The sequence below is a fragment of the Mirounga angustirostris genome, unplaced genomic scaffold, assembly GCF_029215605.1.
Source record: "Mirounga angustirostris isolate CCGP_5_RB_7025 unplaced genomic scaffold, mMirAng1.0.hap1 SCAF_1, whole genome shotgun sequence".
In the NCBI taxonomy this organism is placed as follows: Eukaryota; Metazoa; Chordata; class Mammalia; order Carnivora; family Phocidae; genus Mirounga; species Mirounga angustirostris.
Genome location: NW_026991709.1, coordinates 201,843,946 through 201,869,823, shown reverse-complemented (window position 1 = coordinate 201,869,823; position 25,878 = coordinate 201,843,946). Strand labels below are relative to the sequence as shown.

General features: G+C 53.7%; 1 protein-coding gene across 1 annotated transcript in view; it reads right to left on the bottom strand.

Annotated features, from left to right (window-relative positions):
• Positions 1-2,140: 2,140 nt before the first annotated feature.
• The window catches only part of PBX4 (PBX homeobox 4), a 35,231-nt gene continuing 11,493 nt past the window's right edge, over positions 2,141-25,878 (bottom strand). The window contains exons 2-8 of the mRNA XM_045863827.2: positions 24,382-24,455; positions 10,273-10,520; positions 9,803-9,993; positions 9,217-9,352; positions 5,949-6,105; positions 5,639-5,745; positions 2,141-3,185 (exon numbers count right to left, since the gene is read on the bottom strand). Of these exons, the coding sequence (XP_045719783.1) occupies positions 3,093-3,185; positions 5,639-5,745; positions 5,949-6,105; positions 9,217-9,352; positions 9,803-9,993; positions 10,273-10,520; positions 24,382-24,455 (1,006 nt within the window). The 3' untranslated portion in view covers positions 2,141-3,092. The remainder of the gene's footprint in view (positions 3,186-5,638; positions 5,746-5,948; positions 6,106-9,216; positions 9,353-9,802; positions 9,994-10,272; positions 10,521-24,381; positions 24,456-25,878) is intronic.

The window sequence follows — 25,878 nt, the reverse complement described above, 5'->3', positions numbered from 1 at the left end:
TCATATATTCTAGAAAATTGCCCTCTTGAGCAGCTGCATGGATGAGCAGTCCCAGGAGTACTGCCTTCAGGATCACAGGCCTGGCTCTGCCGGTATCTGTGGGTCACGAAGCCTCTGAGCCCCAGCGTCCCCATCTGTCGCATGGAGACGCCATCAGCACCCATTCCGCTTGCATGGCCAGCTCAGGGGTGCCGAGTGACTCCTCTGCACTCTTGTAAGATTTATGGCTCGATGATTGTTGTGCGGCCACATTTTAGGCGGTTTTTTAAAAAGATTGATTGATTGATTGATTGAAGAGAGCACAAGCGGGAGGGGCAGAGGGAGAGGGAGAGAGAAACTCAAGCAGACTCCGCGCTGAGCAGGGAGCCTGATTCGAGGTTCGATCTCAGGACCCTGAAATCAAGACCTGAGCCGAGAACACGAGTCGGAGGCTCAACCGACTGCCCCCTTCAGGCGCCCCTAGGCGGTTTTGAATAGCACAATAGAAAATGTTAATAAAGTGCGACTTTATGTGCAGAATTTGAGCTAAAGCATTCCTTCAAATTAAAACTCCCCCAAAAGACCCAGCTCCAGGCCTGTGGCCCAGAGAAGCACGGTGCGAATTCGCACCGTGGCCACAAGAGGGCGCCCGTGAGCGGAGGCCCAGCCGTGGGAGGGCGGCTGCGCCCGCCTGGGACCCTCCAGTCGCGCTTTGTCTGTTTCCTGGGGAGCGCGGGGTCTCGCTGGCTTCCACGCCCGCACCCTCCGCCTCTCCCTCACACCTCTCTGTTGCCCAGACGACCTGTCCTGGCGCATCCCACCTTCCCCCACCGCCAAGACCTCCCCAGGGCTCGCTGCCCCAGTTTCCCTCCCACGTGGCGCGGCCCCTGGCCATCTTCGCAGGGAATCTCCTCCGCACCCGATTGTGCTCTCGAAGCTCTGGGTGGTCCCATCGCCCCACTCAACGCACGCCGCCCCGCCTGGCCGTCACTTCTGCTCCTGGAATCTAGCCTTCTGTCTTCCATGACGTCCTCTCTCGTCCGGACTTTCACGTTTCTCTCTCCTGAACACAACCAATACATCCAGCTGTGTGACGGACACCCCGACCCTGACGGTCCACAGCTGAGCTACCTTCCCCCCCGCGCCCCCCCCCCGCCCCGGCATCCTAGCTATTCTCCCTGTGGCTCAGGCCACCCCCCTCCCACTCAACAGCAAGTCAGGTATGTCCTCACCCCACCCCGCCCGACCCTGCCTGCATCCCCCCCTCCCCGGGTGACCACAGGACCTGCTAACGGCCCCCCCTCCCACAGTCGGCTCTCTGCTCAACAGCTGGGAGGCCTGTGAAGACCCAGCCCCCGTGGCGCCCCCTGAACCGGCTGGCCCCTCTCGCCTTTCCCAGCTGTGTGGGCACCTAGGCCAGTGCCCAGCCTCCCCGCCCCGCCTTCTGCACGCCCCCTGGCTCACCTCCCTAAGGTCTCGTCTCAAAGCCACCTTCTCCGGTGGGCTATTGTCATAAAACGGAATGAAGCCCTGACACACGCCACAACGTGAACCTCGCAAACGTTGATGCTGAGTGAGAGAAGCCTGTCACAAAAGGCCACAGAGTGTATGATTCCACTGACAGGAAACGTCCAGAACAGGCAAGTCCATAGACACGGAAAGCAGATTGGTGCTTGCCAGGGGCTGGGAGAGGGGGCTGCGGAGTGACTGCTCGTGGGGACTGGGTATCCTTTGGAGTGAAGGAAATGTTTTGGAACTAGATACAGGTGGTGATTTCACAATCACGTTGTGAATGTAATCCATGCCACTGGATTCTTCTCTTAAAATGGCTAAAATGGCAAATTTTATGTTACATATATTTTATCACAATTTGTAAAAAGAAAGGAGAGGGGCACCTAGGTGGCTCAGTCGTTAAGCATCTGCCTTCAGCTCAGGTCATGATCCCAGGGTCCTGGGATTGAGGCCGAGTTGGGCTCCCTGCTCAGCAGGGTGTCTGCTTCTCCCTCTGCCCCTCCCCACCCACTGTGCTCTAAGAAAGGAAGGAAGGAAGGAAGGAAGGAGGAAGGAAGGAAGGAAGGAAGGAAGGAAGGAAGGAAGGAAGGAAGGAAGGAAGGAGGCAAAAAGAAAGGGGAAAAAGGCACCTTCTCCCAGAGGCTGGCCCTGAGCCCACCCCAGACTTCTGGTCATGTTTATTCTCTTTTTTTTCTCTGGAATGTCATTTCGCTCAAGCAGGGCCCTGGTCTGTCAGTGAATCTTGGGCTGCAGGAAGCCAGGAGGCGGGCCGGCTGGACGTGAGGACCGGCACCTCAGACAGGAGAGCGAGTCAGCTGCCACCTTCCGGCTGCAGATGACAGAAAACCCAAATCAAGCCTTGCGAGGAGGAAAGCCTCGAGCACGTGCAGGGCTGGTCCTCAGCTGGCACCTGAGCAGACCCAGCCAGGGACAGAGACACCGAGCTGAGCGGCACCGTGGGCCACAGCTGTAAAATGGGAACCAGCTAAACGTTCAGCGCCGAGGCCAAGAGGCTCCTGCCTTGGCGCTTCATTCACTGGAGGAAAACCCTGGCCAGCGTGTCAGTGGAGAACGGCAGAACTTCTATTAACAGAAAAAAATACAAACCCAACGCCCAGGGAAGTTCGGAGCTCACCGCAGGCGGAAATCAAGAGCATATGGAATGAGGCGACAGAAGAGAGTGGGGAAGGCAGTGTCCGGGGGGCCGGCGCATGAAGGGACACAGGAGAGGACAGAACTGCAACGCCAACACCGCGCCACCCGGCCCCGCCCCACACTGCCATCGCCAGGAACAAATCTGGTGTGAACAACATCGACGTGAAAATAAGTCCAAAACTTTAATGGGAGACTTTGTGACAAGTCCTAGAAGAAACAATTCACAGTCTTAGCATAAAATTACTATTAAAAAACCTAACTGAATTGAGAAAATGAGCAGCATCTCAGCCCATTTCAGGGCCCGGCCGGCAAGCAAAGGATGGCACCCGCCGCCTGCTGCGCTTCTGGGTTTTTGAGGTAATCATCAGCTGCACGCGCAGTAAAGACTCGAGTGCCCGCAAACCACGGCAGGCCACCCGGTCTGCTTTTCTGCTCATCCCCAAAACTTAATTAGATGCGTCTGAGTTGATGCTGCTGGGGTCTCCAGCAGGCGAAGCGGCGGACACTGGGGGGGCGGCTCCCTGGTAGCTGCCCCGGGCCTGAAAGACAGAGACTGAGCATCAGAAGGCCACGGATGGCCCGCCCCCCCTCCCACATCCCCCGAGAAGAGCCCAGAAAAGGAGCCAGGAGCCAGCGGAGGGACTGAGGGGCCCTGTTGGGTCACAGCTGGCCTTGCCGCCTGAGCCCTGATAGGGACGCGCTTCCCCAGCGGGAAGGGGGCTCCACTGGCCACCCACCAGGGCTCTGGTCAAGGACTGATGTGGCATTGTGGTGCAGCCAAGGCTTCTGCACATTCTGAGGGGGAGACAGACCCAGTCCGGCCTGGAGCTGATGACGGTCCCTGAATCATCATGGCCGGAGGCAGTGAGCCAGACGGGCTTGGAAACCCGGCTGGACACTGGGTCTGCCTGGGCAGCCAGAAAGGTAGCAGCCACAGTTCCCAGGCACAGGGGCTCTGTCTGCGGTGTGGGGACAGTGGCGGGTACACACGGCCTTAGGATGTTTGTCCACAGGACCCCCCCCCCCCACCAACTGCAATGGAAAACATCACTGAAAATGGCTCTTCGAGGGCGGTCTGCTCTGTGGTGAGGCCTGTTTGCAGCCCACGAGAGCAGGGCCACTCCCCTTCCCAACCCGCGCTGCAGGGTGGCTTCCGTCCGAGCCACCTGCTCCCAGGTGTGCAGATGTCACACCCTGCATGTGACCCTGAGGGCTCACTCGGCTCCTCCTGCGCTGGCAGGCGGCCACACGAGTTCCTCCTTCCCTTCCTGTCTCTAGCACTTTCCCTTACAGGCTGAGCCCTCCGGCTGGTGCCTCTACCTCATCTGATCCCACCAGGTCAAGGACCCTGCCCCCGCCCCTCCCCGCCTCAGCTCTTCCCTCGCCACGTGTCCCCCAGCACTGTCACAGCACCTGCACTTCAGAGGTCAGGGTCACGTGAACAGACGGACAGACTGCTGTATTCCTGAGAGGGCTGCCTCACCCCGTGACATGGGGATGCCCGGCCCCTCCGACTGGAAGAGGCTGTGATGAGCACCGGCCTCAGAGGGACACCCTGCCCTCGAAGGACACCCGCAGGCCTGTGTTCTGGGAAGGGGGCCATGGGTGGTGAAGGGAGGGGTCTGTCCACAGGACTGAGGGGTGACAGGCTAGGGTCCAGGTGTGGGACTGGCAGCCAAAGGGCAGCCCAGACGTTCCTCGGGTCACAGGGTGGAGGCGATAGCTTCCGGCCAGGCGGCCTCAGCCCTCGGGACGGCTCTCTTGAAAGAGCAACTGTGCCCCCCCAGCACCAGACCAAGGACATTCCACTTCCTCTGTGGGGCGGGTAGAACCCTGCCTCATGGTCCAGGGAAGCCCCATCGGGACTTGGGCAGCTCCAGATCTCCTGGGGCTGGTTCTAGGGGTAAGGATGGACCTAGTCTATCAGCTCCCCACTCTCATACTCACACCCATCATAGCTGAGGCACTGAGCCCCAGGAAGGCACAGAGCAAGACGAGGCTGGGCCACTTGGTGGCGCCAGAGCTCCCTGCTCTGCCCAGGTGCTCACAATGGGCTGTGGGGTTACCGTGGCGATGCATGGCCCTGCACCAGGTCCTGCCAAATGGCCCCAGCAGGCATCCATTCCCTGCACCAACTAGGGGCTGCGGGTGAATCAGTGGGGGTCAGCCGGCACGGTAGGGTACACTCCTGTGAAGGAAAAGGTGGGCTAAGGCCTTGCCGATGCCACCCAGCCTTGCCCCCGCATGGACACATCACAGCTGTACCTGTGCGGCCTCTTCAGGATGACCCTGCCTGTGGGCCAGGCCCTGGTGACAGACGGCGGGATGCTGGGGAGGCACCAGGGGCCATGAGAGGGATAGGGGCCCCCAATCCTGGCTAGCCCAACACACTGCCTAACACCCTGAGAAAGTTCCAGAGGGCATGTCTGAGATGCCCGTGATCCCTGGCTCATTTTCTTCCCAGTCACCAAAATGGATCTTCACTTTGGCCTAGCTGGGCCCCGGGTGAGGGGACAGCAGGCTGGCAAGGCCAAGGCACTGATGTGGTGGAGGGTCTGAGCCTAGTAGGGCTCCATGTTCCAATGGTCAGAGCCTTGTCTGCCTGTCCCCTCCCCCCACTGAGGGTCCAGATGCCCGCTGGGAGGGAGGGCTCCTTCCCAACAGCCACAGCCCTTGCCTCGGGCCCACCACTCAGCAGCTACTGGGAGTTACTGAGTCCTGGGACTGGGAGTGAAGGGCGCAGGTCTTTGCAAAGTGGGCCCCACAGAGCCATGCCCCTGAGGCCAGTCGGCCAACCTGTAGTCATCAAGACAACAGACCAAGTACCCAGTGGGCCCTTCCTCATTGCTGGCACCTCTGAGAGAGCCTTGTGGAGGCTGAGAGGTGGCTGGCAAGATTCCCAGGACCCACCACCCACCTGGGCTCTGCATCTCTGCCCCAACACTGAGTCAGGGACCCCAAGGGCATCCTTGGATTGTGCCCTGAGACTCACCTGGGACCGCAAGCTGCCTCCCGCAGGGGCGGGGCGGAGAGAGGCCAGTGTCTGCAGGGTGATAAGCGCATCCCCGGCACTGGTCAGCGGGAAGGGACCAGAGGGACCTAGAAGGGGTGGGAGGTGTCAGGACAAGTGTTCCAGCCCCCAAAGTTACAGAGGCTCCTCAGGTGGGATCTGCCAGCCCCTCAGCCAGGAATGCAGCTCCCACCGGCCTCAGCTCCAGAGAGAAGGTCTCCTGCAGCCCCTTCCCGCGCAGCTCAGCGGCCATGCATGAAGGACAGTCCTTGGGCTGGGAAGCCTCACTCACCGGGGCTGGGTGTTGATGGGCAGCTAGCCTGGCTCCCCAGGCCCCCGACTTTGGTGGCGTCGACTTCCATTTTAGTCGTATAAATGGTAGCCTCTTCTTGAAACTTCCCCATGTTCTTTTTATATCGGATTCTTTTGTTGCCGAACCAGTTGGAGACCTGTGGACACACAGAGAAAGAAGTCGCTGGAAAAGCTGACCCAGTAATGAGATAACGTGAACATATGGTGGGCTCTCTCTGAGGTACCCGTGCTCCCACGGCCAGGAGGAACATCTCTGAGTGGCAACACGAAGCAATGGGGCTGGGCAAGAGGCCGGGACCGAGAAGCCGGCGCTGACTGAACTGTGGACCCAAGGAAATGGCACCAGGGGCCATGAGAGGGATAGGGGCTGCAGGAGGTGGAGGTCACCCCGAGCAGGCCTGTCCTACCAGGTGCTGCTGGGACAGGAGCGGGAAGGAGCTGGAAGGAAACAGCATGTCTGACATGTGGAGAGCCGAGCGTCCATTCCCTGCAGGGGCAGGAACAGACTAAATTCTGGATTGATCTTTAGGGAAAGTGGCAGGGAGCCACGCGTCCCCGGGGACCCAGTAACCCCACTCCTGGGAATTCAGTCTAAGGAAAGACCACACCAGATCCACAACTTCTCAAAGGATGACACGGACGGACGAACTGAGAGGGCAGTGGGGAGGAGCCAAGCGCTGAGCTAAGTGCCTGTCATGTCCTCGGAGCAGCTGGGGACAGCCGCGGTCACAGCCATCCTATAAGCCAGCAGGCTCGGCAAGTGCAGGAGCCCTGGGGCCGAGCGGGGCTGAGCCCAGCTGACCCCAAACCTGCACCAGGACCAGGCCAGGACTTCTCGTCATGGGCACTGTGGGGTGCTGAGCAGCACCCCTGGCCTCCACCCACCAGATGCCAGCAGCACCCCACCCAAGGGTTGTGACAATGAAAATTTCCCCTGGGGACAGAATCAGTAAGCCCCTGGGCCAGTGCCTTCCTATGGAGACGGGCACGACTGGAAACACTTCAATATCCCAAAGTAAGGCCTGGGGCCCTGCAGTGACGTATGTGTGGTTTAACCAACAGAAATAACAGTGGCAGGGTTTTGATGATCTTTTCTTTGAAAATGTATTTCTTTAATGTCCCTACCCAGGTGCTCCACGTTATCTTCCCCACGTTAGCCACGAAACGAAAAAGCCCCGTGTGTGCTCCTGCCCCTCGCAGTGTCTCCTCCCGCCTGCCCCCGGGTGTGAGGGTGGCCAGAGCAGCACTCGGTTCCCTCTACGTACAAGGAATGTGCTGGAACATCTTTATGGAACTGAGTCTGCAGAGGAATGGCAGCAAGCAGTTTTCCATGGTAACTCAACTGGCATGTTAGGGGGGCAGACAGCAAGCCTCCCATGTGGGCGAGGCAGGGAGGCTGGCCCTGTTCTGGGCAGATGGGGGACCCAGGGGCTGGGGGAGAGCTGGTCCTGGGCCAGTGTCCGCCCTGTCCATGGGGAGCACCCCAACACGGGCACGTCAAGCAGGTGCGGACACGGCCTAGGCTCTCAGATACCCTCTCCGTAGGTGTGGCCCGGAGCCACCAGCCGCCCCTGCCCAGTCTCTCTGGCCCATCCGGCCAAGCCCGCTGCAGCTGGTGCCCAGGTTCCGCCCGACTCCCCATCCATGGTTCGGCAACCCTGCTCCTTTCTCCCTCACGCCTCAGCTGCAGCAGCAGCTGATCCTATCTTGAAAACGTCTGTGGCCTCATGAGTGATACCCTTTGCCCTCAGGGTGCCCCCATTACCTTCTCCTTAGGTGGACCTCCCAGCTTGCACATCTGCACCCTAAATTCAGAGCCCCCCTCAACTGTCAGCCATTTCATGCTATCCCGAGACCTGGTGGACCCGCCACCGTGGGGAAGGGGCTCCCAGCACAGAATTCTGCTGCTGGTCGGTGTGTGTGTCGGGGGGAGTCTTAGGGCCCGACCATAGAGGGGAAGTCACTGGAACGTGGCTAGTGCTTTTCAAACTTTTGTTGGCAACTGACCCTCTCCTCAGATGAAGTCTAGACCCAACACCCATCTGCCTTCCAGGGGCGCCAGAGCCTGAAACGAATCGGGCTGTTCCTCAGCTGCACGAGGTAGCAGACAAGCTGTGGCGCCTCACGCTTCTTCGGGGCCTTGAGGCCCCAGAGGTGCGCCCCTCGCTTCAGCGCTGGCCTCGTGCCGAGGACGCCAGAGAGGTCCAGGGTGATGGAAGTCAGATGGGACTGCGACACCTGCAAGGTTCTGCTGCCGGGGGGCCCCGGGACTTGTCGCAGCTGGACTTGGCTGGGGCCGGGACACAGTCTGGCTAAGGGCACGGGCTCTGGAGGCAGCCAGACTGGGCTGGAAACTCTTCAAGGGCACAGTGGGTGAGGATCAGTGGCCTAGCATTGGCGTGGTCGGCCCTGCTGCCAGACGCTCGGGGGGTGCTGCCCCGGGAGTGCGGCCTGCCCCTGCCCCGTGAGCCGCCTGTACTCGCCATTCCCACTTTATTTTTTTAAAGATTTTATTTATTTATTTGACAGAGAGAGAGATAGCGAGAGAGGGAACACAAGCAGGGGGAGCGGGAGAGGGAGAAGCGGGCTTCCCGCGGAGCAGGGAGCCTGATGTGGGGCTCGATCCCAGGACCCTGGGATCATGACCTAAGCCGAAGGCAGACGCTTAATGACTGAGCCACCCAGGCACCCCACCATTCCCACTTTAAAACCTTCTGAGATGTTTCTTGGGTTCTCCCCTCAGGTCCCCCTCCCTTGCTTCCAGTTCCACCGAGGACACTGGAGGTCCAGACTGCCAGGGCCTCCCAAGGCTGTCCAGGTCTCATCTCCAATCTGTACCCCCACCCACCCTCCACGTGGAGCCAGATGTTGCCCGGTATTGCACAACCCTGCCACGTGCTCTGGACCGCTGGAGAAACAATCAAGCATGCATGCATCCGAACTTCTCCCAGTACAGCTGAACTGGTACTGTGGCATGAGAGCTGGTCTATCACTTCCAGTCCTAATTCTGCTCCAAGTTGTTTTTCTCTTCCTTGCTAACACGTGCTCCGCTCTCTCATGCAGCACACGACATCCCTGTGATACAACTGTGGTGCTCAGTCCCGACGGCCAGACTCTACACTCCACTGATGCTGCCTCAGGGACCTCACACTCCACCCACGGGCTCCACACAGTTAATGAACTTCCTTGGGCATCCTCCTCACTGGACACGACCTTCTCCCCCTCCTCCATGCAGGGAGGCCCATCACCTGGGACACTGTGATGCCGCCCTTCCTGGCCAGCTCTTCTTTGGCTTCTTCGCTGGGGTAAGGGTTGCTCAGATGGGAGTAAAAATACTCATTCAGCACTTCGGTGGCCTGCTTGCTGAAGTTCCGCCGCTTGCGCCTGCAAAGACCCATCTTCTCAGCCTCAGCCAGCGTGCACCCCAGCCTCTAGGGACGCCCCTGTGTCCCCATATGTGATTTCCTAGAGGTCAGCACTTTTTTTTTTTAAGATTTTATTTATTTGAGAGAGAGAGAGAGAGAGCACAAGCAGGGGGAGAGGGAGAAGCAGACTCCCCGCTGAGCAGGGAGCTTGATGCGGGGCTCGATCCCAGGACCCCAAGATCATGACCTGAGCAGAAGGCAGATGCTTAACCCACTGAGCACCCAGGTGCCCCAAGGTCAGCACTTCTGATCGCCTCCCAAGAGGCTGTGTGAGGGCTGCACCCCTGGCCACAGCTGGAGCCCCAGGACAGGCTGGGAGGCCCCCAGAACTTAAACCCAAGCCAGCTGCAATTTGGTTCTTCTTCTTAAGAGCCAACCCTGGGGTCATGGGCAGTATGTAGGGCCTGACCTGGCATCGAGGAACCGTGAACGCAGGGTCATCACAGCCTCGCAGGTGCTCTGCTTCAACTGCATCTGGATGGCATTGAACTTGCCGTGGATGACACTGACCATGCGCTCGATCTCCTTGGGCGAGACAGGCCTCATCCTGCTCTGCTCCCGGAGAAGGTTGGTGACGTGCGTGGTGAACTCACGGCAGGCCTGGGGTGGGGACACACGTGCCAGCCTGTGACTACCCAGCAGGCTGGCTCGGGGCTCCACGCGGGACCAACCACCTGCCGCCCACCCCGCAGCTCCCACACAGGCTGGCTACTGAGAAGTGAATGCAAAGGGTTTCCAGCAAAATCGGCCACCTCTGCCATGAGACCAAGTGCATGTACTCTCTGGTCTGTGCCACAAAAGGAAGTGGTTAGCGTTCCATGTTTTGCTTTGACAAATGTGCATTCACATGATAGAAACTCTTCCATGCAGAAAGATCACCTGTTCATATTTCTCTAGCTCAGAGTGGTAAATCTGTCGGATCTGGGACAGCTTGGCCCTGTAGTCAGAGTGCTCAAGGCTATTGTCATTTGGACAGCCACCTGGTGTTGCTGTGTTGGCCACTGCCGCCGATCCTCCTCTTCCTCGCCTCTCCGGCCTGGATACACCCTCGGCCAGCAGCATGTTATCCAGCCTCATGAGCTGAGCACTGGGGGGACCTTCTTCTTGAATGCCATGGATGCTTAACACTAGATAAGAGAGATGAGACTGAATCAGTGTCCACTGTCCAAGAGAAAACAACCACAACAGGTGATTAGCACTGGCATCATATCTGAACCCCTGAGGGGAAAGGAAAGTTTCCTTTTATCTGGTAAGAGACACCGAGTTACCCACTTTGACAGTGGTCCAGGTGCCACACAGGCCTGTAGTCCGGGGAGTGCACACAGGCCACCGTTCAGCACAGCCATGTGGGCGGAACTTAAGAGTCCACAGCCGGGCACCCATGGGAGACCTGGGCGGGGCAGGTTTGGGGTGGCACCCGGGACTGGAGAAGCCCAAAGCCCTGAGCCGTGTGTCTAGAAGGGAGGGGAGGGCACAGGTCCAGATGCTCACATGAGCACAGGCGTGGACATGAATGTGAACGGCAGCCTGGTGTCAGTACAGGGCTGTGTTGTGACGATGTATGTCAGAGAGGGCAACTGTTGCTGTAAAGTCAGGAGGGACGCCTGGGTGGCTCAGTTGGTTAAGCGTCTGCCTTGGGCTCAGGTCATGATCCCGGAGTCCCAGGATCGAGCCCCACATTGGGCTCCCCGCTGAGCAGGGAGTCTGCTTCTCCTGACCCTCCCCCCTCTCAAGTTCTCTCCCTCACTCTCTCTCGAATAAATAAATAAAATCTTAAAAAAAAAAAAAGTCAGAGAGGTAAAGCTTGATCTAGAGGGTACCAGAAAAGATGAACTAATCCACTTAGAGATTTTAAACAGAAAAACAAGACATTTGGCCCTAAAACTTGGGAGGCTGGGCCTCAGCTGGGCTAAGAGGGGGCACCCGCTGGGGGCAGGGCTGGATGGGCAGAGGAGACAGTGGGGAGAGCTGCCACTGTCCAGGTGGACACAGGACAGCCAGAGGGAGAGTCCCCAGGATCCCTGAGCACCGGATATGGGTGTGAGAGAAAGAGGCCAGGGCAACTCCCAAGGTCATATGGGCAGCGTCACGGATGGCACCCCATTCTCCCAAGCACAGTGTGCAGAGTGGCCTGACCCATCCTGAGTCCCTGACCCGGCCAAGCACAGATGCGAGGTAGCTGCTTACTGGGAGTTGGGGATGGACGGACCAGTTTGGGTGGGAGACAGATATTCATGTGTCATCTGCATATGGTGTGTTTGGGACATCTGTATGTATCCACCTGTGCACGCAGCTCTACTTATGAGAAGTAGGCCATGGCCTCTGAATGCTGGAAAACCAACATAAGGGATAGGCAAAGGAGGAGATGGAACGAATGATCAGGTAGGTCAAGGAAGAACCAGAAGTAGTCACGGGGGTGACTACCGTGAAGGGCTTAGTCATTAGGAGACTGCTGTTAACCTCTGCAAAAGCGCTGTAGGGTCTGGTGGGGTAGAAGCTGACTAGAAAGCTCCAGAGGACCGTGGGAGCCAGGCAGTGCAGGGAGGGAAAGCCTGCTGCAGGGGCTGCAGAGCGAGGCTCAGAGCCGAGGAGGGTGGTCTTGCAGGAGCTGAATTTTGTTTGTTTCTTCAGTGACAGAAGAAGTGTCTGTGACCACAGAGAAAGCAACAGGTGGACAATCATGGGGGGCGGAGGAGTGGCCCTGAGGGGAGGGAGGAGGCAGGGGATTGGGAAGGAGGTGATGATGTGCATCTAGTTCTGACTTCCCAGAAAAACAAAGTTTAAAGTGTTTTCTTGGGAACAGGCTCCTTCCCTACTATCAGCTACTAACAGACTTAAATGTTCAAATGAAAAAGGAGTGGAGCCCTAGCAGAGATATTTATGTATCACTTGTCCCTTTCCTGTTCCCTGCATAAAGGATTGACCTTTTTTTTTTCCAAGATTTTATTTATTCACTTGAGACACAGAGATACAGAGAGAGAGAGAGCATGAGCAGGGGCGGAGGCAGAGGGAGAGGGAGAAGCAGGCTCCCCGCTGAGCCAGGAGCCCGATGTGGGGCTCGATTCCAGGACCCTGGAATCATGACCTGAGCTGAAGGCAGACGCTCAACCATCTGAGCCACCCAGGCGCCCCATGGATTGAACTTTTCTGTCATAGATTTACTTGTGAAAACTGAAGGAGCTCAAAAGGTATCCTTGTAGGAATTTTCCTCATGTGTGGGGACTCAGTCCCTCTGGGTCGCAGGGAGGTGCTTTCTGAAAGAGCTGAGGGAGAGGGACCCTCCATCAGTGCCTCCATCACAACCTTACGTGATCTTCAAGGGCACCGGAAGTGAATCTTAGTTCCCGTGCTCAACCAGGACGGGGCTCCTGGGGCGCACATACCCTCATCTGGTCCTTGCAGACGCCAGCTGAAGCTAAGCGGCTGGGGGTTCCTGGACGGGCCCTAAGTCTGCTCTACAATTAACCTGTACCGCCTGGTCTTGGTACAGTCCCCTGCTCCCCTAATCTCTCTTTGCCCAGAGTAGATAATGGATGCCCTCCTGCTCAGGTCCCTCTGTTTTCAAATCCTACTGATTCTACCTCCTCAATCAACTCACCATCCATCCTCTCCCTTAATGCCATTCCTGGGTCCTGCTGCGCTCACCTCTCCCCTGCCCTCCACGATCCGTGGAGGAAATCCCTCTCTCTGCCCCATCCACCGTGCACACCTGCAAGCTGACCACCTTCAAACACTGTGTTCATCATTCCAGTCCTGTTCAAAGACTACAACAACTCCCGGGCACCCTCGGATAAAACCTAGAGTCTGACACCTGGCCCTCAGGGACTTGCCTGACATCCTTCCAAACTCACCTTCGTGAACTTTCCCTCTGCTGGGCCCTGCGCATGGCCCTTTGACAGCAGACACTCTGTTCCTGTATCAGGTTTATTCCGCAGCTGTCCCCCAAGTGCCTGTGGTCCAGCAGGGGGACCAGGAGCAGGCCAAGAGGGACACACAGGACCCGGCATCCTCTGATGCGCAGGTTGGGGGAGAGGCTACCTCCTCACCTTCCATTATGGCTTAGTTAAGTCAGGGAAAGGAGTGCTCAGGTTGGAACACGAGGCTTAGTGAAGGCATGTGTGTGCACGCAGAGGGTGGGTGCACGTGAGGGTAAGTGTGTCTGTGTGTGCCCCGTGTGCGTGTATAACTCTGGGCTGCTGCAGGGCGTGTGGCAGTCTTTCTCCTGTTCTTTACCCAACAGCAGGCATCTGGGAGCCCATTACAAGCCGAGTACCATACCCAGTGTTGAGGGTTTTTAAAAATATACCAAAAAAACCCCACATGGAACTTGTCTTTCTCAAATGAAAATTCTCAAATCACGGAGAATACGCAAGCCTTTCCTCACATTTGTCTATAGGTATGTATTGGTGCAGGCTTTCTTGGAGGTGAGTTTTGAAATGCTGATTAACAATGAAAAAGTGGGTGGCTCAGTTGGTTGAGCGACTGCCTTCAGCTCAGGTCATGATCCCAGGGTCCTGGGATCGAGTCCCACATCGGGCTCCCTGCTCGGCGGGAAGCCTGCTTCTCCCTCTCCCACTCCCCCTGCTTGTGTTCCCTCTCTCGCTGTGTCTCTCTCTGTCAAATAAATAAATAAAATCTTTAAAAAAAAAAAAAAATGAAAAAGTGCATATCCTTTGACCTTCAAATTATTGTTCTGAGAGTCTGTCCCACAAGAACACTGACACCTAGAGATGCCATATTTACAGGATGCACACTACCTCTACTGTTCGTAATTTTGAAAAACTGAAACCATCCAGATGTCCATGAATAAGGAGACAACGTGCCTGTCATACCCCAGGCCCTGTGGTGTTAGCCATGCTATTATGGTCAGCAATCACACCCTACAAGCTTTATTTCTTTACGACTGGACATTTTTGCAAATGTACATATTTGAGTAAAAGCAAAACTTAAAAAAAAAAAAAAAAAAGTGTGCTTTGCCCTCCGCCAATGCCCTGCAGCGCAGCTCTGTCTCTCCCTCAGCACCAAGCCCCTGTCCTTCCAGGCACTGTAACTGGCCTAATTATGGTCATTAGATACTCATTACCACCAATTACAACAAGCTCATTTCCGGTAGGCTGTTCCAGAGCATCTCAGATGTGCTCCTGGGCACCCTCAAGGGCCCTCAACTGGCGACTGGGAGGCCTCGGGGACGAGGAGCTCAGCTCAGGGACACTGTCTGCTCGAGGCACTTAGAGGAGGAGGTAGGATCTAAAATAAAGCCCCCCAAACCCACACCCGGGCCAACTGCCAGAGTTCCTTCTGTTCCCAAATTACTGAAAGCGATAAAAACCCTGGTAAATCAAACAATGAAAGGAAATTGTGAATATCAACACATTACGTTTGTTTTTAAAGAAATAATATGGAACTGTTATGGGCTGAACTGCGTCCCCTTAGTTCACCCGTTGCAGCCCTAACTCCAGTGTGACTGTATCTGGAGACAAGTCTTGTGAGGAGGTGATTAAGATGGAATGAGGTTGTAAGGGTGGGGCCCTCATCCTAGGACTGCGGCCTTCCAAGAAGAGGAAGAGAGCCCTTCCACTCCCCCAAGCTCGATGTGAGGGCAAGGCAAGAAGGTGGCTGTCTGCAAGGCTGGAAGTGGCCCTCACTAGGAACCGAATTAGCTGGCACCTTGATCTTGGACTTCTAGCCTCCAGAACTGTGAGAAAATAAATGTCTGTTGTTTAGGAATCCCCAAGCAGATTAAGACAGGAGCATGATTCCAAGTTGTTTTCATTTTTCTCTCCTTAATGGAATAAAGACATGGCTACTGGGGGAGACGGAAGGCTCAGAGGGGAAGCCTCCTTCACCCTGACTCCCCCCATCCTGCTTGCCTACCCCTTCACCCATTCAGGAGTGCTCTTGCTTGGCAGCAAGATCGTGTTCCAGTTTCCTCCCTGCCAAGGTGGGAGGTTGGACAGAGCCATCTCCGGGGCCCATACCCACATGGGAGGAAGTCTAACCCATGAGCTGAGCCGCAGAGACCTCAGATGCCCCTAACTGGCCTGACCACATGGCTGTGAATGTGTCACCCTGCAGGCTGCAGCTCCCAGCTGTGAATGGAGCTGCCCTGAGCTCCCAACGGGATGGGATGATGCAGGACAGGCCTGCCTGACCTGGAGCCTGCCAAAGTGCAGGACTCAGCAAAACACTGACCTCCCTTCCTCCCTGCTGCCCTCAATGGGCAGGGCCCTAGGCCCTCAGAAGCCTGCCCCCCTCACCCACACAGCAGGGTCTCCACCACCCAGTGTCTGGATGGATGAAGCTGAGAGAACTCGGAATAGAAAGATGCACTGAAGCCAAGTGACAGGTGGCAACCAAACTGCTTTCTGAGGAGCCCTTGGACAATAGAAAGTCCAAGCCTGCTGCTGGGACCTCACGGTTAGGGTCTGGAGCCCAAGAGTCTTGAGAACATGCTGAGTACCCACAGTCACCCTCATCTGGTCACACCAGTCCCCAAATCCATCTGCCCATAGCGCCAGTCTGGAATTAACAGTACCAGTGTCATTGCAAGCATGGGTGAGAATAATCATCAGGAAGAAAAGCTTGGGGGCTTCCTGCTTCCAGAAACCTTGCGATGTGTTTTTGAGCCCTTACTGAGGGCTAAGTGCTGGGCATAAGCTGCGGCTCTGGGGTGACAAGTGGCTTCTGCCACCCCCAGGGAGCTGCAGAGACTGGGGTTCTCCTGCCCCTACATCGTGGCAGGAACAGGGCATCTGGGGCAGACCCAGTGTGGTCACTGAGACCTGGGCTGAGGTGAGTGCACCTGTCCTCATTCTCGGGCTTGAATTGAGCTCCACTGGCTCCAACTTCTCTTGCAGTCAAAGAAGCAAAGGTAATAAGGGAATTCTACAAGGAATTCTGGCAAAGTGCTCATCCCAGCAATCACCGTCATCTTTTGTGAGAGTGTTTCCTCCCTCACACAATGCCTCTGATATTGGAGAACATAGAAAGGGGTGGCAGGTGGTAAATTATCTTCTGTACCTGGGCCCAATTGTTTAAGAAAAAACAAAACAAAACAAAAAAACAACCAAGCAACTCCAGCTATAGGGGAGGTCCCAGCGGCTTGTGGTTGCTCTTTCTGCTTCCGTCGCTCCTATCTCTTGGGTCTCCCCCACATCCTTCCCTCAGGATGGACACCAATGGAGTGTGTACATGGGACCCAGGAGTCTTTTCTTATTAGGGTAATTTCATCTGATAGGCCAGAGGTTTCCCAGACTAACTCTGCACTCACCGGGGGACCCGGTAGACTATGCACACCCCTCGGCGGGCTCTGACTGCAGAGATTAGAGGATCAGCACCTTCCTGCCCCGTCACGGAAACTGGACTGATCCAGACTTGGTCAGTGGCAATTGTTGCTGGTAATGGGCAGTTTCTGAGCCCTAATGCCCGGGTATAGGCGCTGCTGCTGAGAACACCCCGTCAAGCCACAGGCTGGGGGCCCCCACAACGCCCCCAGTGTCCCCACCTGCAGCCCATCACAGTTCTTCCCTCCTGCAGCTCAGAAAACCTCTGCCAACCCTGCCCTTCTGGAACTGCCGTCCCTCACCCACTTTCCTGCTCCTGGCTCCAGAGGCTGAGTTCCTCCCACCAAGATCCATAAACTGTAAAGAGCCAGAGAGTAACTCTTTTGGGCTTTGGGGGCCATGGGGTCTCTTGTCACTACTGCTCAGTCACCCTGTAGCACCAAAGCAGCCCAGACAAGAGTAGACAAATGAGCAGCTGTGTTCCAATAAAACCTTATTTCCCAGCGCTATGGTCTAGCGGTCTCTGCTCCAGAACAGGCATGTCATGGAGCCTAACATGTACCTGAGGAAGAACCTGTAAGCGTGCAGGTCCAGGCAGGTCAACACTGCTGTATTACTGCCTTCAAATGCCCTTTCCTTGGGGACCCCTCTTGATCCTTCTCCCTTCTTCTATGGGTGTAGTCCAAAGGATTTTAGCTTGTTTAGTTCAGTTCCAACCTAGGTCAGGACTCCCCAAAAGGTGGCATCTGGGTTTGTCACCTGTCCACGGAGAAGCCAACACAGACAGAAGAGGCTGCACATAGAAACTTTTACAGCAACGTGATGGAGTAATTTTGTCTGTTGAATCTAACGAGACTTTCGGGCTTATTTTGTATGTCTGCTTTATTTTCCCTTTCCTTTTCCCAGAACTTCTTCTTGCTTGTATTTCACACTGGTACTGGGTGGTGGTGAGCCAAACCCTCCTCAAGGCCAGAGCAGACTGAGCCTGGGTCACTGCCAGAAGCTCTGACATGTCCCTAAGATGTCCCAGTCTCAGATCCAAGCTCTGGGGTTCCATAGGAACAGTCCAGAAGTGACCCTCTCGGGAGTAAACCTATTTCCTCCCCCATGTTTGCAGGATTCCTGCGTCTCTGTATCATTATTGTCTTCAGTGTTGTGGCAGAGATGGGGCTGTCATCTGGAAAAACCCTATGGAAGATTCCTGGGTCCTGGAGATAAGAAACTGAGGGAAAGTCCTGTGTGCAGTAGAAAGGCTCACTCCATAAGCTCCCATCAAGGGGATGCAGAGATGCTAAATGAAGAGCAGGACCATGTTTTAAAGAAGAGTGATCCATTCCCACAGGAAAATCCATCTACTGGGGAGGCAGGCCCCTCTAACTCTGAGAATGCAGGCCCGGTGACATGGCGAATGTGGCAGGAACACAGGCTGTAGCTGCTGTGTTGGATTTGGGGAGCAAAGGAGTTCAGGCAAGCCTTCACAGAGGAGGAAGACCAGGTTCCCTGGCCCAGGAAAGAACACCTCAACCAAGGCAATAGTATGGGAACAGGAGTGGGGTTTCCGAGTGCCTGGGGGTGCCCAGTGTGGCCATGGAGGTGACAGGTTGGCCTGGAGCACCAAGCCATTCCTGCTTCTGAGACTCTTTCCCAACAAGGAGGGGAAGATGTGCCATCAGGCAGGTAGAGGCCCACTTCTACTCAAGGCCCTGAAGCTGCAGGTCTGTCTCTATTATTGTTGTGTGAAACTACCCTGCTCGCTAAAGACCATCACTGTCTGGTTTGCTGTCATCACCCCAGCTCCTTGGAACACGCTTGGCCTCACAGAATCGTGTTCCAGAAATAGGAACTTCTGCTAAGAAACCTCTCCCAAAAGGCTACCACGCCATTTTATGACTACCAAGCTCTCAAGGGAGACAGAGCCCCTTTCTTCAACACACTGCTGCAGAGAAGAGACCCAGGAAAAGCCAAACTCACCATAAAGAGACCTCAAGACAGGAGCTCAGAAGGAAATCACGACCCAGCCTCATTCATGCAGAGATGCATGGCTGTCTAACTAAATGACCAGCAACCTGACGTTAGCAGCCTATGTACATGTATGTGCATAAATATATGAATCGTCACCCAGAGGATTTATTTCTGCGTACAGGTGTTTTCAAACTGTGTCAGTGCAAATGAAAATCAATGTAAATCATCACAGTAACCTAAAGGAGAAAAACCTCCGCTCCCGATCCCAGGGTCCTGGGATCGATCCGCACGTCGGGCTCCCTGCTCAGCGGAGAGCCTACTTCTCCCTCTCCCTGCCACCCTGCCTACTTGTGCTATTTCTCTGTCAAATAAATAAACAAAATCTTTAAAACAAAACAACAACAACAACAAAAACAATAGCCACTAATGATAAAAACCCTTAGCAAACCAGGGTACCTGGCTGGCTCAGTCAGTGGAGCATGCAACTTTTGATCTCAGGATTGTAAATTCCAGCCCCGTGCTGGATGGAGAGATTACTTAAAAATAAATCTTAAAAACAAAACAACAACCCTTAGCAGACCATGAATAGAAAGAAGGCTCCTTAACCTGATAACAAGCATCTCCCCAGACTGCCTGGCACACTCAGACATACTGGGGACCCTTTAGAAGCACTGCTGCAAGTCAGACATGGACAGGGAGGCCTCTCCTCAGCTCTGCCCTCAAGTGCTGGTGGAGAGGATGCGACCAGGAGCCTGGGAGGGACAGACGGGCAAGGTAAGGACAGGAAATGTGACCAACTCGAAGGGTGAAGGTTGTCCCTGCAGACCAGAAACAAAAGCACAAGATCATTTTAGTCAATGGCCAAACCCTAAGAAAAAACCTGAACAGGGTAATAGACTCTGCAAGAAAGGCGTGCTTTCCAAGAATCTGGGTCCATACTAAGGCCTTAAAGCTCCTGGCTCACTCTTTTTTGGAGGTGCACCTGCAACTAAAACCCGTCAGGTTCTTGAGCTTTTTAAAAGATTTGTATTATTTTAAAGCAATCTCCACACCAATGTGGGGCTCAAACCTACAACTCCAAGATCAAGATCATGAATTTGCAATTGCAACAGACCCGACTGGCTGACGAGGAAAGGGAAATGAAGGTAAAAAGCCCACTGGATTACTCAAGCCTGACAGGTCCTCACCAGGCCAATGAACAGTGGTCAGGAAATAACAAGATGTTCCCTTATGTTACCCATTATTTACATTTACGCCCCTGAAAGGCAGCCAGCTGTTGCTCCTGCAGCAGAGACGGTTCCTTGGCCCAAGAGCAAGGCTGGCCGAGACAGGTCTCCAGGACTTCTCGTTTCGCAGGAGACGGTAAGCACAGAACCGACCAAACCCAGGTATAGATGTGCGCTTACGACCGGCACAGGGGACAGCGACCGCACGGAGAAGACAAAGCAGGTCCCTGAGTCGACTGCCCAAGATGCCGGGTGGCTTTTCAGGGAGCTTCCTCAGCACACGGGGTCTAAGCTGCCTGCCCATCCACAGTCCAAGAGCCAATGTTTTTCCAGAAGTTGGCCCTCAAGTTCATTTGGAGGCAAAGCCTGACCCAGCCAGTGTGTAAGAATGTTCCTGCTCTGGTGCTAAATGTCACCTTTGGAATGCAGGCTCTGCCTCAGGAGTCATCAACACAACATGCCTAAGATCCAAACAACTCTGAATTCTGTAATGCATCTAGCCCCAAGGGTTTCAGGAAAGGGACTGAGCCAGTACTTGGTCCTCCCAGCTAAATTCAAAACTCTTCAGACATGCTTTATTTTGTTCTTTTTTTTTTATTATTTATTTTTTTTATTTTGTCCTTTTAGGACAGCTCCTCTAGATGCCGAGAATGGCTGTTCCAAGGGAAGGACTCAGGAGGGAGGGTGCACTCCGGGGGGGGGTCCTTGGCCTTCAGAGAGCTCTGCGGGCAGGGATGCCCGGACATCCCTGGGCTGGAAGACACTCCAGTGTCCCTCCCACGGGCCAGAGGAGACGGTGGAAGGCAGTGGAGTGAGGCAGTGCTTCCAGGTACGTCTGCCAACTCAAGGTTTATACACAGGATGGCTTTTTTCTCCGGACGACGCGAACAATAGCCTTGTGTTCTAAGTCAGGCCGCAGACACAATCTTCCTGAACCCCATAAAGTGAACAGGATGAAAAGGATTTCAATTAAGAGGTATCAGTCACCAGAAACAGTTCTTCATTCAACAAAAACCCAAGGTACATGGCACTGTGTGCCAGGTACCAGGACAGTCGTAGAACACAGTACAGCTGGACCCTGAGCTCACTGGAGGAGACAGATGGCAAAGGCCCAGAGCCATCGTGGATGCAGTGAGAGCAGCGGGGACACAGATGGCACTTGGGGCTGGTGGGTGCGGGCTGGAGGCACAGGGAGGGTTCCCTTTCTGAGCCAGGACAGGGTGTGGAAGGGCAGCATGCAGCCTGGCTGTGGGCTACTGGGGTGTGACCTGCTCTCTCCAGAGGTTCACTCTGCTTATCTCTAAAACAAGAGGAAAGCGAGAGGCTGCCAGCAGGGTGGGGCAATGATGCCAGGAAGCTCGGAGCTACTGGACTGCAACCTGTGCTCCAACAATGCGCACTGGGCTTTAAATGCTCTGCGCAGGTTTGGTCTTTACCCTAAAGGCCTGTTGCAGACTTTAGCCAAAGGGGAATGTGAAGAATGTGGGTTAACTCAAGAAGCAGACATGCTTTGTCCCTGCATGAGGAGTCCCAAGAGGCCTGTCTCTCAGGATCACCAATAAGGTGGTGACCCACTGGTGTCAGGGTGCAGGATCAGGGCCCTGAGTAGTTTTCTTTGGGCTAATACTGGGTTATACCCATCACAAGACTGGGAGAAGCTGAAGCATAACTGAGATCTTGTGTACTCTCCTGCCACTCACATGTTGGACACACAGCGCTCCCACAGCTGCATTTCCTACTGATGAGAAAAGACACTTGGCCACAGTGAACTTGACAACTCAGCCAGGCCACATGGAGCCCAGCTCATGGCAATTGCAGATGGCCTGCAATTTTCAAGGCTGAGCAGTGCTGGCCCATTCCTGTGGTACCACGTCCCAAAACGCATTATGCAGCCCAACGTTTGAGCCAAGTTGGTAGAAAGGAAGCATGAGGGAGAGGAAGAGAGAGAGAGAATCTTAAACAGACTCCACGCCCAGCGCAGAGCCCAACGCTGGGCTCCATCTCACAACAGGGAGATCATGACCTGAGCCAAAATCAAGAGTAGGACGCTTAACCAACGGAGTCACCCAGGTACCCTTAAAAATTGTTTTTAGGGGGCGCCTGGGTGGCTCAGTCGGTTAAATGTCTGCCTTCGGCTCAGGTCATGATCACAGGGTCCTGGGATCGAGCCCCGCATCGGGCTCCCTGCTCAGCGGGAAGCCTGCTTCTCTCTCCCACTCCCCCTGCTTGCTCGCTCTCTCTCTCTCCAATTAAATAAATAAAATCTTAAAAAAAAATGTTTTTAGTACTGCTAAATTCCATACTTGCAGAGCTAGGTTGTCGTCATTTAAAAAACCTCAGGGTCCCACACATCCAAGGAGCTATGATGACAGAGCCAACTGCTGGGGGCAGCGGGGAGCCCCAGAAGAGCTGTTTTTACCCAGGGCCAGGTGAGGGCTGGGCAGGGGGTCAGCACACCCTAGCAAGAGGTACCAACCCTGGCTGATTTTTTATGAGGGTGACCAATGTCACACAATTCAATAGTACTAAGGAGCATGTGATGATAGCCAACGTCTCCAGAGGATGGACATACGCTGCCATGGACAGTTTCTTCCCGCCCACAGGACTCCGGGGTTTGTTGCTCACTCAGTTGTAGAAGTGCTGTTTATCCAATTCATATACAACACAGAAGGGAGTGCTGTGAGGGTCTGAGGGTAAACTTGTTGAAACCTGCAAAACACCCAACCTTTGCACTTCAATCTACTAGAAGCCATACTATCTACTCCCCATAATTTAAATACAAAACGGACAAGACAGGCCATTAGACATTCAAACACCTTTGAGAGGCACCTGGGTGGGAGCTCAGCATGGGATGTCACAGCCCTGAGGGGGCATCTTTGGAGGAGGGCGAGTTGGCTCTGGGCGAGAGGGCATCACATGGGAGCTGTCCCAGCAGTGACCTGGTGGGGGATGGGAGTGGGGGCTGAGGGGTGAAAAGGGGTTCACATTAGGGAGGAGGATCGGGTATACATGGGGGGCAAGGAAAACTGAACAGATAAGTAAAAGTACCGAGGATAATGAAAGCGGAGATCTAATTGTGAGGAAACATCAGATAAACCCAAATGGAGGGGTCTGCCCGTGATCTTCCAGATGGTCAAGGTCATGAAAGTCAAGGAAAAATGGGGCTGGTCACAGAGGGGAAAAGACCAAAGGGACATGATAACTACATGTAACACAAGATCCTGGCCTGCATCCTTTTCTATAAATTATTGGGACAACTGACAAAGCTTGAATAAGGTTGGGATTCCATGGTAGTGGCATATTAATGTCACTTCCTGACTCTGAGGGTTGTCCTGGGGGGACACAGGAAACTCTCTTGTTCACTGGAAACACACACTCCAGTGTGCAGGGGTCATGGGCATCATGGCAGCAACCTATTCCCTGACAGTGCAGGAAGAAAATGTATTTGCACTGTTCTTGGAACATTTCTGTAAATCTGTTGATTATTTCAAAATAAAAAGTTAATCATGCACAAGCAACCTATGAGAACAAATGAAGAATAAAAGCTTCTTGGTTACAAAGTGCACTCGAAGGTAAAAGGATCAGGAATGAAATATAGCCCAGGCTGGCTTTTATGAGAAAAGAAAGTGTTGGTAAAGACAATAGATAAAATGTTGGCTACTAGCTGGGTTGGGAGCAATACCATGAAGATCCGCCATGAAGTATTTCTTTGAACTAATATGGTTCCCCACAAATGTCAGTCCCACAAAATGAGCAGTTCTCAACCAAAGTGTGAAGGTCACAGATGATGAAGAAAGACTGAGGAACTGTCACAGATCAGAGGAGACTAAGGAGACAGAATGACTAAATGCAATGTGGGAGGCTGGACCAGGAAAAGGGCATTAGGGCAAAGACTGGGGAAATCCGAATAAAGCCCGTTGTTCAGTTCAAGAGCACTGTACCAAGGTTCATGTCCTGGTTTTGATCATTGCATTGTGGTTCTGAAGGTGTTGACATGACAGGAAGTGGGGAGAAGGGTACAGGAGAATGGGCTGTCCTATTTTTTAACTTTTCTGCAAATCTAAAATTAACTCAAAATAAAGTTTTGTGGGGTTTTTTTTTGTTTTTTTGTTTTGTTTTGTTTTGTTTTTTAACAAAAGGATTTGCGGTGGCAGAAGCCTCCATGGGGATTACTCTGAATGCTTAAAACAAATAAAACAAAATTGTTATTATTCTATTTTTCTAATTCTATCATCTTTTCCTTTTCCAAAACAACTGAATGCCACAGTGCTTAAGAACAATGCAGCTGCTTGTTACTCACTGGCAACAGTATTACTCCAGATACAAACTGCAAAATACAAGGATGTGATACACCAGAGAACAGGCACTGGCAAGGCAGAAAGGAAGCATGTGAACCATTCACTGAGGGAGATGTGACAGGCATGACAGTCCACGACACACATCAGGTTGAGCCAGGACCAGAGGGGCGTGGTTGTCATGGTCCTGGACCCACAAAAAATGTCTTCTCAATGGCCTACCTGTCTTTTCCTTGATCTCACAGAGCACACTGAAGAGAGCTGGCTTCATCCGATGGCAATTCAGAGCATGCTTTCTGAAAGAGAAAGCACCAGAAGAGCGTGTTGAAAAAGAGAAGTTATCCTGTCCCCGAGGGTGAAGACCCTTCATATGGACTCTGCCAGTTCTGTTGAAAGTCGCCCTTATGAAGTTATAGTACAAAAGCATTTCGTCTGAATTCCATTTTGCAAAATTCAAATGGAGCAATATACAAATACTCAAACCGTTTCCCTTTACATGTAGAATTTTAAACAGTGCAAATTTAAATAATGCAAATAACTCGTCAAGAGCTACGAATTTTCAAGGTCCAGGGATTGATTGATTGATTGATTGATTGATTGATTGATTTTTAAAGATTTTATTTATTTATTTGACAGAGAGAGACACAGCGAGAGAGGGAACACAAGCAGGGGGAGTGGGAGAGGGAGAAGCAGACTTCCCGCTGAGCAGGGAACCCGACACCATGAGGTGAAGTTAGACAAGGGGGGCCACCTCGAAGAGCCTTGTCAGTGAGGGGAATGACTCTGGCTTTTGTTTGTCTGTGATGGGAACTGTGATCGGCAGAAGGATAGCCCCCCAAGATGTCCACGTGCTGATTCTCAGAGTAAGTTACAAGGGAAAAAGACCTCTGTGGGTGTGATTAAGGTTAAGGACCCTGAGATGGGGCGATGAGCCTGGATTACCCAGATGGGCCCTATCTAATCACACAAGTCCTTAAAAGTGGACAACTTCTTCCAGCTGTGGTCAGAGAGACGGTGACCTAGAGTCAGAGACACTATGCTGTTGGCTCCAAAGGTGGAGGAAGAAAGTACAAGCCAAGGAATGCAGGTGGCTTTAACAGGCTGGAAAAGGCAAGGAAATGGACTCTTCCCCTATTTCCTTCAGAAGGAAGGCAGTCCTTAGAACACCTTGATTTTAGCCCAGGGAGACCCATGTTGGACTTGTACCCTACAGAAATGGAAGGCAATAAATAAATTTGTGTTTTAAGCCGCTAAGTTAGTGGCCATTTGTTACAGTGGCAACAGAAAATCATTACAGGGAGCAATGGGGATTTTACAGAGTAGTTATCACATGATATGAATTGCATTTTTTTAATTAGTGTTGATTTTTTTGATATGTAATTCACATACCATAAAATTCACCCTTAAAAGTATACATAAAATTCAGTGGCTATTAGTAAATTCACGATGTACAACCATTACCACTATCTATTTCTACAACACTCTCCTCACCCCCAGAAGAAACCCTGTTCCCGTCAGCAGTCATTCCCCCTTTCCCCCTCCTCCTCCCACCGAGCAACCACTAACCTTTCTGTCTCTACAGTTTGTCTCTCCTGGACATTTCATACAAATGGAATCACACCGTATGGGTCCTTTTGTGGCTTGCACCTATCCCATAGCATGTTTTCACGGTTCTTACAAGTTGTTGTATATCAGCGCTTCATCCCTTTTTAGGGCCAA